General features: G+C 36.5%; 1 protein-coding gene and 1 non-coding gene across 3 annotated transcripts in view; both read left to right on the top strand.

Moving 5' to 3' along the window:
- Positions 1–14,882, top strand: part of KPNA1 (karyopherin subunit alpha 1) — a 69,433-nt gene that overhangs the window by 17,143 nt on the left and 37,408 nt on the right. For both annotated transcript variants that reach the window (XM_060418564.1, XM_004002976.6), the window contains exons 2-3: positions 9,013–9,146; positions 14,107–14,214. In XM_060418564.1, the coding sequence (XP_060274547.1) occupies positions 9,018–9,146; positions 14,107–14,214 (237 nt within the window). In that variant the 5' untranslated portion in view covers positions 9,013–9,017. The remainder of the gene's footprint in view (positions 1–9,012; positions 9,147–14,106; positions 14,215–14,882) is intronic.
- On the top strand, positions 14,711–14,817 carry LOC114111111 (U6 spliceosomal RNA). Its single transcript, XR_003587241.1, has one exon. It is a non-coding gene; the product is annotated as a U6 spliceosomal RNA (small nuclear RNA).

The raw sequence follows: 14,882 nt of genomic DNA, 5'->3' as shown, positions 1-14,882 counted from the left end.
AGGGTTGGCTTCTGGTAAGGCCTCTCTTCCTGACTTGCAGATGGTCACCTTCTGTCTTTTCTCACATAACTTCTCGTCTGAGCACAGGGCAGGGAGTGTAGGTAGAGGTCTCCGGTGTCTCTTGCTCTGGTAAGAACACCCACTCTATTGGATTAAGGCCCCATCCTTATGACCTTATTTGACCTTAATTATCTGTGAGCCTCCTGAATCCTTCCCTATAAAGGATGAAAATAATAATTCTTGCCCTGTACGCTTTTTTGTTTTTTAAAGAGATTCAAGTAAAATAGGTGATGTGACATAGGACATTATCAATCAGTGAACCAGGCTTGCGTCAAAATCATCTTAAAAATAACTGTTTCTTTGACTGTTAAGTCTGATAGCATAAGAACTCTGCAGACCTGGTCACTAGTACAACAGAGGAAAACTATTAAAAAGCAACTTCTTAGAGATTTGGAAATAGTCCTAGGGCATACAGTAAATGCGCAACTTCTGCCGAAAGGAATGTTTTCTTCCTAGGAGAAGCAGGACATCAGGATTTCTCATCCTACCCCCAAATGCCTGCTGTTGAGGCTAAGTTCTGGGCCAATGTGTTGCAAAAGTAGGGGGCTACCTTCTGTCCAGCCCCTACTTGTGGAATAAAGGGTTACCTTGGTAACAGAGCTGCTAGGGAATAGATCACCTTTTCTGTAGGTTGTAAGGTGGTAGCTCTGTGTCAGGAGAGAAAATCTCTGTTTGCTATCTGTCCACCACCAAATACTCAGTTCCTAAATGGATGTCACTCAAAAAAATGAGCTGTTGTCCACATCCTCATCTTGAGAGCCTCGATTCAGAGGTTTTGCTTGGGGGTAAGTTGGAGGAGAAGGGGACCACAGACGATGAGATGGTTGAATGGCATTAATAACTCAGTGGACATGAGTTTGAGTAAACTCCGGGAGTTGGTGATGGACAGGGAGGCCTGATGTGCTGCAGTCTGTGGGTTGCAAGACTGAACTGAACTGAGAGGAGAGAAGCAGGTCATAAAACATAGCTCTTAATCTCTGCCTCAAGGAACTGACTTCATTTGCAGTAGAGCTGGAGAAGTTCAAACCTAAGAGTACTTTCACAAACAGTGGCGATTGATTGTGAAAACTACCTCCCAAAGGCAGTTGGAACATTTGTAGATTCAAGAAGATACAAACTAAACTGCAGGCCATTGAGTTTGCCAACAAGAACCTGGGATAAGAGACAGCTGGAAGGAGCCTTTCTGGGGACAGTGAATGTCAAACTATGACTTGAAACTACTCCTTCAAAGGAGCCTGAATCTGATTGGATTTCTCTGTAGCACAATTTGTGCCTGAAGCTGTTGTTTAAAACAGTAGAGTGATCAGCTGGCAATTAGTGGAGGTTAACATCTGGGAGTAGTCACAGAAAGAGTCCTGACAAATTACTGTTAGGGCAAGATGACTTTGGGCATATCTAGGCTATTTCCCCCATGAGGATCAACGTCAGATGTTTAACAGTCCAAGTGGCTGGGTGTGTGTGGTAGGACAGTGGACTTTAAAATAAAACAGCAGATTGCTAAACAAGTAAGCAAACAAAAATATAAAACCTCAAAGATGGAGGAGTGTACTCAGAGTTGCCACATAGTACTATAAAAGATGGTGAGTTCCCAGTAAAAAGGTAAAAGATGTGCAAATAAAAACAAAACCCAGGAAAATATGGCTGATACACTGGGAAGAACAGACAGTAAAAACTGCCTGTGAGAAAAGATGTTGGAGTTAATAGAGACAGGCTTTGAAGTAATCATTATAATTGTATTCAAAGAATCAAAGGAAACCTTCATCAAAGAAGTCAAATATGATGACAACCCATGTGAAATAGATGCTAACAATCAAGGGACAGAAATTCAGAAGAAGAACCAAGTGGAAATTCTGGAGTTGAAAAGTACTATAACTATGAAATGGAGAAGGCAATGGCACCCCACTCCAGTACTCCTGCCTGGCAAATCCCATGGGCAGAGGGGCCTGGTAGGCTGCAGTCCATGGGGTCGCTAGGAGTCGGACACGACTGAGCAACTTCACTTTCACTTTTCACTTTCATGCATTGGAGAGGGAAATGGCACCCCACTCCAGTGTTCTTGCCTGGAGAATCCCAGGGGTGGGGGAGCCTGGTGGTGGGCTGCCATCTCTGGGGTCGCACAGAGTCAGACACGACTGAAGCGACTTAGCAGGAGCAGCATAACTATGAAAAATTAGGGGGCTCAATAGTAAGATTTGAACTGGTGGAAAGAAAGAATTAGTGAACTGGAAATAGATCTGTAGAAATCCAAGGAAAGGAGAGGGAAAAAATGAACAAAATTGAAAAGTGTCTCAGAGGAATGTGGGGCACCATTAACTGCACCACAGTGTACATAATGAGAGTACCAGAAGAAAAAAGGAGAAAAAACAGTGGAAAAGTATTCATGGAGATAAAACTGATTTTAAAAGCAGGTGTGTAAAATAATGTGTGTACAGTAAATCCCCTACATACAAATGAGTTCTGTTCTGAGAGCACATTCATAAGTCCAGTTTGTTCGTAAGTCCAACAAAGTTAGTCTAGGTACCTAATTAACACAACCATCTTTATACCAACAGTACTATACTATAATAAGTTTACAATACTTTTCATAAAAATAATACATGAAAACAATGAACATTTTTAATCTTCAGTACAGTACCTTGAAAAGTACAATAATAAAGTACAACAGCTGGTATACAGGGGCTGGCATTGAGGGAACAGGCAAGAAGAGCTGCTGACTAGAGTAGGGAGAGGAGATGGGAAATGGTAGAGCTGAAGGATCGTCAGCAATAGGAGACGGAAAGCATGCTGCAATTTTACTCATGCCTGACACATTGATGGCACAAGTTCTGGTTCCTTGCTGGATTCCGTTCAATCTACCTTCTTGAAAAAATGATCCAGTCATGTCTGGGTAGTAGCTCTGTTCTTGTCGTAGGTGACACGGTATCACTGGATTGCATTCTGAACAGCTGTTGCAACCTTCATTTACTATTCTACATTTGGGTCCTTGCCTCAAAAACTTAACAGAGCTTTCTCAAGTAAAGAAAATCCCCTTGCAGTTCCCTGCATTGTGAATCTCTTCAGTTCTTAAGATACTTCCTCTTCTTACTCTGCTCTCTCAGTTATTTTCACTTTTGTTTCTATCATTATTGCTTGGCACTTAGTATTTTAGCAGTACCAGCTTATGTCACTGCTGCTTTTACATTTGTTTCTGTACATCCTGGGCTTGAAATAAAGATACTAAGAAGAATGAGTGCCAAAGAATTGATGTTTTCGAATTGTGGTGCTAGAGAAGACTCTTGAGAATCTCTGGGACAACAGGGAGATCAGACTAGTAAATCCTTAAGGAAATCAGCCCTTAATGTTCATTGGAAAGACTGACGCTGAAGCTCTAATACTTTGGCCACCTGATGCAAAGAGCCAGCTCTTTGGAAGATAGAATCTTGAGTCTGGTGCCTTAGACCACTCGGCAATCCTGACATGACACTGAGCCAGCTCTTTGGAAAAGACCATCATACTGGGAAAGATTGAGGGCAGGAGGAGAAGGGAATGACAGAGGACGAGATGTTTGGATGGCATCACTGAGTCAATGGATGTGAGTTTGAGCAAATTCCAGGAGGTAGCAAAGGAAAGGGAAGCTTGGCACGCTGCAGTCGATGAGGTTGCATAGAGTCGGAGATGACTTAGTGACTGAACAACAGCAACATTCAGTACAGTACAGTGAAGTGCATACACAGAAACACAGCCACTTACGATGGATGCATGCCTGTGACAGTGTACACCAGAACGTGAACTACCTTACATGATTGGACATGTGAATGCATGTTCGCAGCGTGAAACTTCATGTGTAGGGGCCTTAGTGTAATATGTTCTTGGGCCTGTAGAAATGTAGTATATTTGAAATGTATCTGCTAATAACAGCTCAGAGTAGGTGAGTGGGAACAAACCTATGTTAAGCTAAGGAAATAACATAGATGATAAAGTAATAATAACTGTTGTTGGGTTTGTAACATTATATAACAGCAGTATGATAAAATGAGAAAAGGGATGGAATTATATAACAATGTTTCTATATGTCCTTGGAATTTAGGGAGTGTTAAGTCTGAAGCTGATTCTGAGAAATGAAAGTGTGTGGAAAGCCCTTGAGCAACTCATAGGGGGAAAAAACAAAAAAATACAGTGAAAAATCACTGTAGAAAATTTTAACTGCTTCATTAAAAAATACTTATTACAAAAGAAAGCAGTAATAGAGGAATAAAAGACATGAGACAGAAAATAAAAAATGAAAAAGCAGTCATCATGCCAACTGTATCAGTAATAACACTAAATATGAATTAAGTAAACAGTCTAATTAGAAATGCAGAAATTGTCAGACTGTATCCAACTATATACTCTCTATAAGAGACATACGTTATTTACCTTATTTTATTTTTTGGCTGGATCGTGGCACATGGGATCTTAGTTCCTTGACTGGAGATTGAACCCATGCTCCCTGCAATGGAAGTGTGGAGTCCTAACCACTGAACTGCTAGGGAAATCACTGAGACATATTTTAAGTTCAAACATACAGATATATCAAACGTATAAGTATGGAAAAAGATGAATAAGTAGCAACTAGGAAGAAGCTGGAGTGGCTATACCAGTAACAGAATAGATTTTAAAACAAAGAATGAACACGTGTACACCCGTGGCGGATTCATGTTGATGTATGGCAAAACCAATACAATACTGTAAAGTAATTAGCCTCCAATTAAAATAAATTTATATTAAAAAAACCAAAGAATGTTACTAGAGATATAGAGAGACACTTTATGGTGATAAAAGGGTCGATCCACTAGATAGGTCTAAATTATTATACGTACCTAATAATAGCATCAAAATACATGAAGCAAAAACTGACAGGAAAGAAAAGGAAATAATAGTTCAGCAATAATGGTTGGGAGACTTCAATTACTGTACTTTTAATAATGGACAGAACCACTTAGCATAAGGTCAGCAAAGAAACACCACTATATATGGACATGCGGAGAGGGTGAGATGTATGGAAAAAGTAACACGGAAACTTACATGACCATATGTACAATAGATGGTCAATGGGAATTTGCTTTATGGCTCAGGAAACTCAAACGGGCTCTGAATCAACCTAGAAGGGTGGGATGGGGAGAGAATATATGTATACCTATGGCTGATTCATGTTGAAGTTTGACAGAAAACAACGAAATTCTGTAAAGCAATTATCCTTCAATAAAAAAAAAACAAACTATAAACCAACTAGACTCAGTAGATATGTATAGAACACATCACCATTTAGCAACAGCAGAACGTGTATATTATTCTCAAATGCATGTGGGACATATTTTAGGACATACCGCGTGCTGGGCCACAAGACAAACCCAACACATTTAAGAGGATTAAAATAGTACAAAGGATGTTCTCTGACCACCATGAAGAGAAATTAGAAATGAAAGCAGAAAGGAATTTGGGGAACTCATAAACATGTGGAAGTTAAGGAACATATTCCGAAATAGTCCGTGGGTCAAAGAAGAAAAAGAAAGGGAAATCAGGGAATACTTTTAAGATAAGTGAAAATGAAGTTAGCATCTAAGAAAACTTAGGGACTACAACTAAAGCAGTGCTTAGAGGGAAATTTCTAGCAATAAATGCCTCAATTAAGAAAGAGGAAAGATCTCAAATCGATAACCTAACCTTCTTTAGTAAGTCACTGGAAAAAGAAGAGCAAAATAGAAGGATGGAAGTAGTAAAAATAAGATAAAAATTAATGAACTAGAAAATAGAAAAACAGTAGAGAAAATTAAGGAAGCCAAAAACTGGTTCTTTGAGGAGACCAACAAAATTGAGAAACCTTAGCTAGGTTGAGAAAGAAGACTCAAATTACTAGAGTCAGAGATGGAGAAACCTTAGCTAGGTTGAGAAAGAAAACTCAAATTGCTAGAGTCAGAGATGGAAGAAGGAACATAACTAAAAATAAGAGAATGATAAAGGAATCTTATGACCAGCTGTGTACCAATGTTACATGCATTCGTGCATGCTTAGTGCTGTTTGACTCTTTGTGACCCCATGAACTGTACCCCATCAGGCTCCTGTGTCCATGGAATTTTCCAGCAAGAATACTGAAGTGGGTTGCCATTTCCTACCCCAGTAAGTTTCATAGCTTAGGTAAAATGGACACATACTTTTGGAAAGGCTAAAACTGGCTGAAACAGGTAATCTGAATAGACCTGCAACAAGTGAAGAGATTGGATTAATCATAAAAACTCCTGCAAAGAAAAGCCCTAGCCTGCTGAATTCTGCCAGACGTTTAAAGAATTGACTAATTCTTCACCAACTCTTGCAAAAAACTGAAAGGAGGAATACTTCCCAACATATTTTATAAAGCTAATATTACCCTGATGCTGAGGACATCATAAGGGGAGTACAGACCAATATCTCTTACAAATATGAACACAAAAATTTTCAATAAAATACTAGCAAACTAAAGTCAGCAACACATAAAAAGATTTATACAGCATGACCAAGTGGCATTTATCCCATAAATGTAAGGTTCACAAACCAATTATGTAATAATATATCAGTAAATAAAAAACAAAAGTTTTTGCAACAGATGGAAACATTTTTTTTGACAAAATTCTAATACCCTTTACTGATCGAAAGAAAAAGCATGAAAACTATGCGTTAAGAAAGAACTTCCTACACATGATTAAAAAGAACATTTATGAAAATTTGGAAGGTGACATCACAGTTGGTGTTGAAATGATACATTCTTGTAAAATCGGAAATGTAAGACAAGATTGTCAACTCTCCACTTCTGTATGACATTGTATTGGAAGTTCTGATTGTGGCAGTTATGCAAGAAGAAGAAAAGGAATTGGAATGAAAGTAGCAAACCTATCTCTGGCAGGTGACATGATCTTGTACGCAAAAAATCCTAAAGAATCCACTAATATATTAACAAGTTCAGTTCTGCAAGGTTGTGGGATACAAAAATCAACATATAAAAATTGATTGTATTTATATAGATTTGTTATGAACAATTCAAAGGTGAAATTAAGAAAATAGTTCCATCTACAGTAGCATAAAAATACTTAGTAAATTTGACAAATGTACTCTGAAAACTACAAGACTTTGTTGAAAGACATTAAATATCTAAGTAAAAAAAAATTGTCTTCATGGGTTGGAAGATTAACATTAAGGTGGCAGTACTCCCCAAATTGATTTACTGATTCCATGCAGTTCATATTGGAATGCCACCTGACTTGTAGAACTTGACAGACTGATTCTAAAAGTCATATGGAATTCTAATAGTCACATGGAATACACTCATAGTGTATCCATCCATCTAGGCAAGTCAAAACAGTCTTAAAAAAAATGATAAAATACTATTCATACTTTGTGATGTTAAGACTTACTTTAAAAAAATTGGTAATCGAGGCTTTGTGAAATTGGCACAAGGATACACATACAGATCAAGGGAATAGAATTGAAAGGTGAGAAGTAAAACTATCTGTAATCGACTGATTTTCAACAAGAGCATCAAGACTATACAAAAGAGAAAGAATGGTTTTTCGTTTTTCAGTAGTGCTGGAACTACTGGTAGCCATATGCGAAATAATGTAGTTGGATCCTTAACGTCAAACCCTACCTAACTCAAAATGGATGACAAGTCTAAATTTAAGGGATAAGATGCTAAAACTCTTAGAATGAAGCTGAGGGTTAAGAATTGCTAAGTACGACACTAAGAATATTAAAAACTTTGTGCTTCAGAGTATAACATTGGGACTTCCCTGGTGGTCCAGTGGTTAAGAACCCACCTTCCATTGCAGGAGACACAGGTTCAATCCCTCATTAGGGAACTGAGATATCCCACATGCTGCAGGCAACTAAGTCTGTACTGCCAGTAGAGAGAAGCCTGTGTGCTGCAACTAAGACCTGATGCGGCTAAAAATAAAACATTAAAAATTACAAAGTGTACTATCAAGAAAGTGAAAATTTGACAACCTATAAAATAGAAGAAAATATTAACAAGTCGTATATCTGACAGGGACTTCTATGTAGAATAAAGAACCCTTACAGCTCAGTGGTAAAAATGACAACCCAATTTAAAAATGGGCAAAGAATCTGAGTAGAAATTTTTATGGAGGATGTATATTGGCAAACAAATAGGTTTAGAGACATCTGTCCCACTAGAATGGCTGGAATCAAAAGGTTGTGATACTTTGCTATACACCCGAAACTAACAAAGTTTTGTAAATCAGCTATCCTTCAGTTTAAAAAAAGTTGTGATAACAGGTGTTGGTGAGGATGTGGAGAAATTGGCAGCCCTTGTACACTGCTTTTGTAAATGTAAAATGGTGCAGCCACTTTTGAAAAATAGTCTGGCACTTCTTGAAATGATTAAATGGAGTATATAGATATATACCCACGAGAAATGACAACAGATCTGCATAAAAACTTGTCCATAAATGTTTATGGAAGCACATTTCAGAGTAGCTAAAAAAATGGAAAGAACCCGAATGTCCATCATTTGATGAGTAGATAAATATAATGGAGTATATCTATACAATGGGATATTATTCAGTCAAAAAGGAATAAAGTACTAATATATGCTGCAACTTGGATGAGCTTTTTTTTTTTTTGGATGAGCTTTGAAAATACTATGCTAAGTGGAAGAAATCAGGCACAGAAGATTACATATATTCAATTCATATAAAATATCCAGACTAGAAGCAATAGCTTTTTGAGGTGGTGAAAATGTTTAAAAATTGACTGGTGTTGATTGCATATAGTTGTGAATATGCTAAAAGACACTGAATTGCAGACTTTAATACAGCTGTTCAGCCTTTAGACATTCCTATGGGATAGGTCTAGGCGTTTATATATTTTAAAAAGTGAACTGTTAAAGTAACAGAGCTCTTCCTAGTAAGCGAAGCTCCTCTGTTTCCTCTCTTATTTTTGTAGAAATCATGACTGCCCCAGGAAAAGAGAACTTTCGCCTGAAAAGTTACAAAAATAAGTCCCTGAATCCTGATGAGATGCGCAGAAGGAGGGAGGAAGAAGGACTACAGTTACGTAAGCAGAAAAGAGAAGAGCAGGTAAGTCCTTTACCCATACTAATTATTCTTAAAGAACTTAATGTTCTATTTCAATCCTGGCTGCACCTTCCTGTATCTTAATTTTAATAATGTTTTATATATATATATATATATATCCCCCTCCCAACAATAAAATCAACTTATTTTAGGGGTATGGGAGTGGAGGTGATGTAGAATATAGGAATGAGGTTCTCATGTTCCCAATTACTATTTAATTACTACTTAATATTTTGGCCTGTTTGTTTTATTTTTCTAAAGTTACAACTTCTTTTAAGATTCTGTGTGTATATTAATGAATTCTCAAGTGACCAGTTTGAGAATTGGTCCCTTGCTTTTCCTTCTAAAGTTTAATTTGAAAATTTATCAACATGTACAGAAATAAAGAATAGATATTGAATCTTATAAACCCATCCTTTGAGTTCATTGTTTGTCAACAGTTTGCTGTACTTGCTTTGTGTCTATCTTTATATTTCTTTAGTACCTAGTATTTTAAACAAAATTTCAAGAAGTCAATCTTTTTACCCCTAAATTCTGTATTATTCATAATGACATTTAGGACAAGGATTTTTATCATTTTAACCTTAGAACATCTGCAGGAGAATCTGACACTCAACATCATTTTACCTTTCTCTAAAAATCCTTAGGACAAATGGTCCATCACTTTTGGCCAGGAAATTTTTTAGGTTTTTTTTTTTTTTTTTCGCTAAGACTTCAGTTTGGAAGGACCATTTGACCCCTACACTATAAAAAGCTCCATAAAAGGAAGGTGAATAGTCAGTACCCTTCATACCTGAGAAATAGGTAATCTGTTATAAATATTTTACAGTTACAGTGAGTTATTCAACATACACTATTCTTTTGCATAACACTGCACTGGATAATCCAATTATTTGAAGTCCAGGTATAGCAAATTAAGTTCTTAACAGTCTGTTTTACCATCTTTTGAAAGCAACCACTTATTCATAAAAGGATGAGTTTCTCTTGGTTTCTTGTTGCATCTTTATTCATCTCTGTGTCTTCGTGAAATGGAACATTTTCTTTGGATGAGCTCTTATTTAGCTTCTGTTTTGTGGGTAAATTGCACTATTTGGGGCTAACAGCACTGTTACATATTTATATTCACATGTAAATATGAATTACATGTATGTATGCACACAAGAACAAGTATAGATCTGAATATAACCAGTAGACTATGCGTTATATTTAGCATAAAGCCATTTGAAGATGATGTAATGGCAGTCTGCCAATAACAGTATTTATTTTATACTGTTTTCTTCTTGGTGATAGGAACTTCATGTTATTGGACTTCGTTGTAAAATTTATATGAACGAAATAAGTTTTTCATATTCAATTGTCTGAAGGGAGATGCTCTGTCCGTGGCAAGTATGGTCCCATTTTCCTGCCTGAAAACCTTTGTAGTTGACCTTCTGTCATCTTCATTGTATGACAGCTGGAACTGTGATAGGGCCTTAATACATTTGTATGATAGGGTTCTGGAATATTGTTCTATTTAAAATTTTAGTTTTGTTGTGTCATATATGCCATCTTATGTAGGGAGAACTGGTAAAGCAAATTAGGCTTCTTACTATCACAGCAGTACTTGTTTCATGTCTAGTTTGTAAAATAGTAAACATCAGTAAAAAGCAGATTGATTGAAGGACTGTTTCTCTTTTCACAGTTGCTCAGTCATCTATCTGGAAAAGGCACAGGCTTTGGCCAGCTGTGCAGCTAGATTTGAGGGTAGGACAGGAATTGATGCTGCCAAGTACACAGAAGATAACAGCAGAGCTGTTAGAGCTTTCCTTTCAGCAGACTAGTACTTAGTATCTGTTATTTAGGCGGCACTATATAAATGACCTTTGTTTATTTGACGCCAGTAGAACAAAATTTTAAATTTATTAGTTGATGTCATTCTGATTGAGCAGTTTTATATTTTTTATGTATAAAAAGATGAAATTTATAGTTATTAAAATAGTAACTATTTTGAAATAAGCAGAATCTTGCTAACTCAATGTGAGTAGGTAACATAATGCTACTAAAAAGTTTGTTTAAACTGTAATGATAAAGCATGAAGGTTTGCTTGATGTTTTTAGTTACAAGAAATATCTTGTGAAGTAAGCAAATTGATAAAACTTGTAGACAGCCAACTTTTCCCATTGAATAACTTGTTGACAGTTTCATGGTATATAATTTTATATGGTATATACAGTTTATATTGTATATAAATCATGATTGTTTTGGTAGTCACTGTCTTTTTTAAAACTCATTTTTTGAGACAGTAAGGATGGAATTTGAAGGCATTGTGTGGAGTGAGATAAGCCAGAGAAAGACACGTATTTATATGTGGAATCTAAAAACAAAAAACCTGAACTCCTAGAAAAAGAGATCAGACTTGTAGTTACCAGAGGTGGATGATTAGGGGAGGGAGAATTGGAGGAAGGTGGTCCAAAGGTACAAACTTCCAGGTACAAGATACGTAAATGCTGGGGATACAGTGTACATCATGACCATAGCTAACATTGGTATATGATATATGTAGGAAAGATAATTTTTTTTCCATCTGTGAGTCTGTTTCTCCTTTGACATTTGTTTTTTGTGTTAAATTCTACATATAAGTGGTAACATAGAGCATCTATTGTCTTTCTTTCTGACTTATTTCACTAAGCATAATCCTCTCTGGGTTCATCCACTTTGTTGCAAATAGCAAAATTTCATTCTTTTTTCATTTTTTGAGGAACTTCTGTAGTGGCTATACCAGAGTCTCTTTTGATACTTTAAATGTGTTTGATCCACACTCAGCGGCTTCCATTGTTTCCAGCAGCAAGTCTTCTGTCGATCTTACCTTTGTTTCCCTGCATGTGAAATGTCTTTTACCTTTGGCTACTTTGTTTTTTATCTTTTTATTCCTGAATGTAAACAGTTTGATACAATGTTCTATCATATTTTCTTCATATTTCTTCCTGGAGTTCTTAGAGATTTTGGATTTGTGGGTTTGTATTTTTCACAGATTTGGAAAAGTTTTGGCCACTGATTTTCCAAATTTATTTCCCTACCCCCACCTTGAGGCTCCAGTTGCATGTACAATAAGTACTTGATGTCACATTTTGTACATATTTTCTCAGCCTTTTTTTCCATCTCGTTTATTTTGTGATGTCCTTAATTCCCTAATCTTTTCTTCTACAGTATCTGCTCTTAATCACACCCAACATACTTTTCATAAAGTTGTATTTTTTATATCTAGGTGTTTGATTTGCTTTTTTAAAATATTTTTTTAAAAATCTCTCACCATGTTTATACTTTTGAACACATGGAATATATTTATAACTATTTTAACTCCTTGTCCAGTTCTGCCATTTTTTTCATTTCTAGATGATTTTGATTGATATGATTGCCTTTTCTTTTCCTCATAGGTAGTCTTTTCTTAGCTCTTGTGTGTGCTTGTAGTTATTGATTGAATACAGAGCATTGTAATTTTTACCTCCTGTTGTTTGAGTTTTTGTATTCTTTTAATATGTATAATTCTCTGAATTTGTCATTGCTTGTAGTTAAGTTACTTGAAACCAGTTTGCATGTATAATCTAGGACTAATTTACCTTATTGCTGAGGAGGTACCCTTCTGAGTATTCTACTCAGTGCCCCATCTATTAGGTCTTCCCAACCCAGGGATGGAACTTCGATCTCCAGCATTGCAAGTGAGCTCTTTACCATCTGAGCCACCAGGGAACTGTACACTTTTCTATTCCAGCCAGGTGAAACATGAATGATTTCTTAACCTGTGTGACTTCTAAAATTATTCTGCATGCTCCTTGAAGGCAATTTCTTTTCCAGCTTTTGACTGTTTCCTCACACCACCTGTTTTTTCAGTACAAAGCTAATTAAGGGGAATCTTTTGCAGGTTTTGGAGTTTGTTCTTTTTGTTGATTTCTTTTTTTTTTTTTTTTTGTATTTTAATCTCATGTTTGTTTGTTTGTTTTTTTTTTTTTTAATTTTTTAAATTTTAAAATCTTTAATTCTTACATGCATTCCCAAACATGAACCCCCTCCCACCTCCCTCCCCATAACATCTTTGTCTTAAATATCCTGCCTTTAGATTCTAGATGTCTTGGCCTCCTTGGTTCTGAATGCCATCTCAGTTGAGGGGGCTGCCTGACCCTGTTCGGTTCACTCTAACTGTGCTGTAGCCTAGAAACTCCATCCAGGCAATCTGAGGCAATAGGACTAATCTTGTTTCTCTTCTTCTGAAGGATCACTGTGTCTGTTGCCTGCAATCTGGTGTCTGATAACTATTATTTTAGGGATTTTGTCTGCTTTTTTTAGTCATATGGGGCGAGAGGATAAGTTGTTGTTACTCTACCATGGCTTAATGAATAAGTGTACTTCCTAGTATGTAATGGAAGGCACTGTAGTGGGTTTCCTTTAATCAGAACTATTCTCCTTTGCCTCCACAAATTAATAGGTGCTTTAAAAGTAGCATTCAAGCAGTCATCATTTGTCATCATTGGTTGCTGGACAGATTGGGAAGGTCAGGAAATCTTTATCCACCATCCATTAGGATCAGTAGGGAGGTATTAAGTTATCCTAGCATTTTTATCCTATTTTTCCTGATGTATTGGTATGTCTATCCTGTCAACTACTTCAGGAGTGAAATGACCAAGCATGCCCTGCTTCTTTTTCAACTTTACTTTTTTTTATGTGTCACGTAGTGTCCAGGCCTCTATTGGTAAGTTTTACCTCATCAAGTGTTGGTGATAATGTCTTTTAGTAGTTAATTGCATTAGATTATAAGACTGGAGAATTCTGAAATAGTTTCTCATCAGAAAGGTTGAAGGAGGCACAAATGTTAGAATTTTTTAAATGATTTTCAAAAAGCTCCATCTTTATTGCCTTTTAAAAGTGGGATGCCTAGTGTTTGAATGTTGAACTACCTTTGTTAGTTTAGTAACAATCTTTTATTTTTTAGTTATTCAAGAGAAGAAATGTTGCTACAGCAGAAGAAGAAACAGAAGAAGAAGTTATGTCAGATGGAGGCTTCCATGAGGCTCAGATTAATAACATGGAGATGGCACCAGTAAGTAGGATAATGAAATAAATGCTTTTTCCTTTTTTCTGACGAAGATACGAGGTTTAGATCTTTTTCAGAGTTAAAAAAAAAAGGTAGGGGAGTTCCCTGGTGGCCTAGTGATTAGGATTCTGGGCTTTCGTGGCTGTGGCCTACATTCAGTCCATGGTTGGGAAACTGAGGTCCTGGAGGCCATGAGGTGTAGCCAAGAAAAGAATAAAAAAAATAGGTTAGATGGCTCCAAAAAGTACCTGGTGTTTCATTTTTTAAAGGAAACTATGTCTGTAAACTCATGGTTCATTAAGTGTTTATTATATTTTGAACTACATACAGTTTAACAGAATTAACTAAATTATGAAAATTAATTCAGCTGTTGAAACTTTAAAAGATAGTTATAAAATTATTCCTTAGAAGTTGATAATAAGGGCTTTGCTGTTCGCCTGAAACTGTCATGATATTGTTTGTTAATCAGCCATACCGCAGTACAAAATAAAAAGTAAAAGAAGTGCTTGCTTTGGCAGCACATACACTAAAATTGGAACGATACAGAGAAGATTAGCATGTCCCTTGTGCAAGAAGGACATGCAGGTTCATGAAGCAGTCCATATTTTTTGCATTTGAATCAGTTCTAATGAGGTGGATGAAACTGGAGCCTATTATACAGAGTGAAGTAAGTC

This window comes from Ovis aries, chromosome 1 (genome assembly GCF_016772045.2).
Source record: "Ovis aries strain OAR_USU_Benz2616 breed Rambouillet chromosome 1, ARS-UI_Ramb_v3.0, whole genome shotgun sequence".
NCBI lineage: Eukaryota > Metazoa > Chordata > Mammalia > Artiodactyla > Bovidae > Ovis > Ovis aries.
This window is presented reverse-complemented; position numbering and strand designations above follow the sequence as displayed.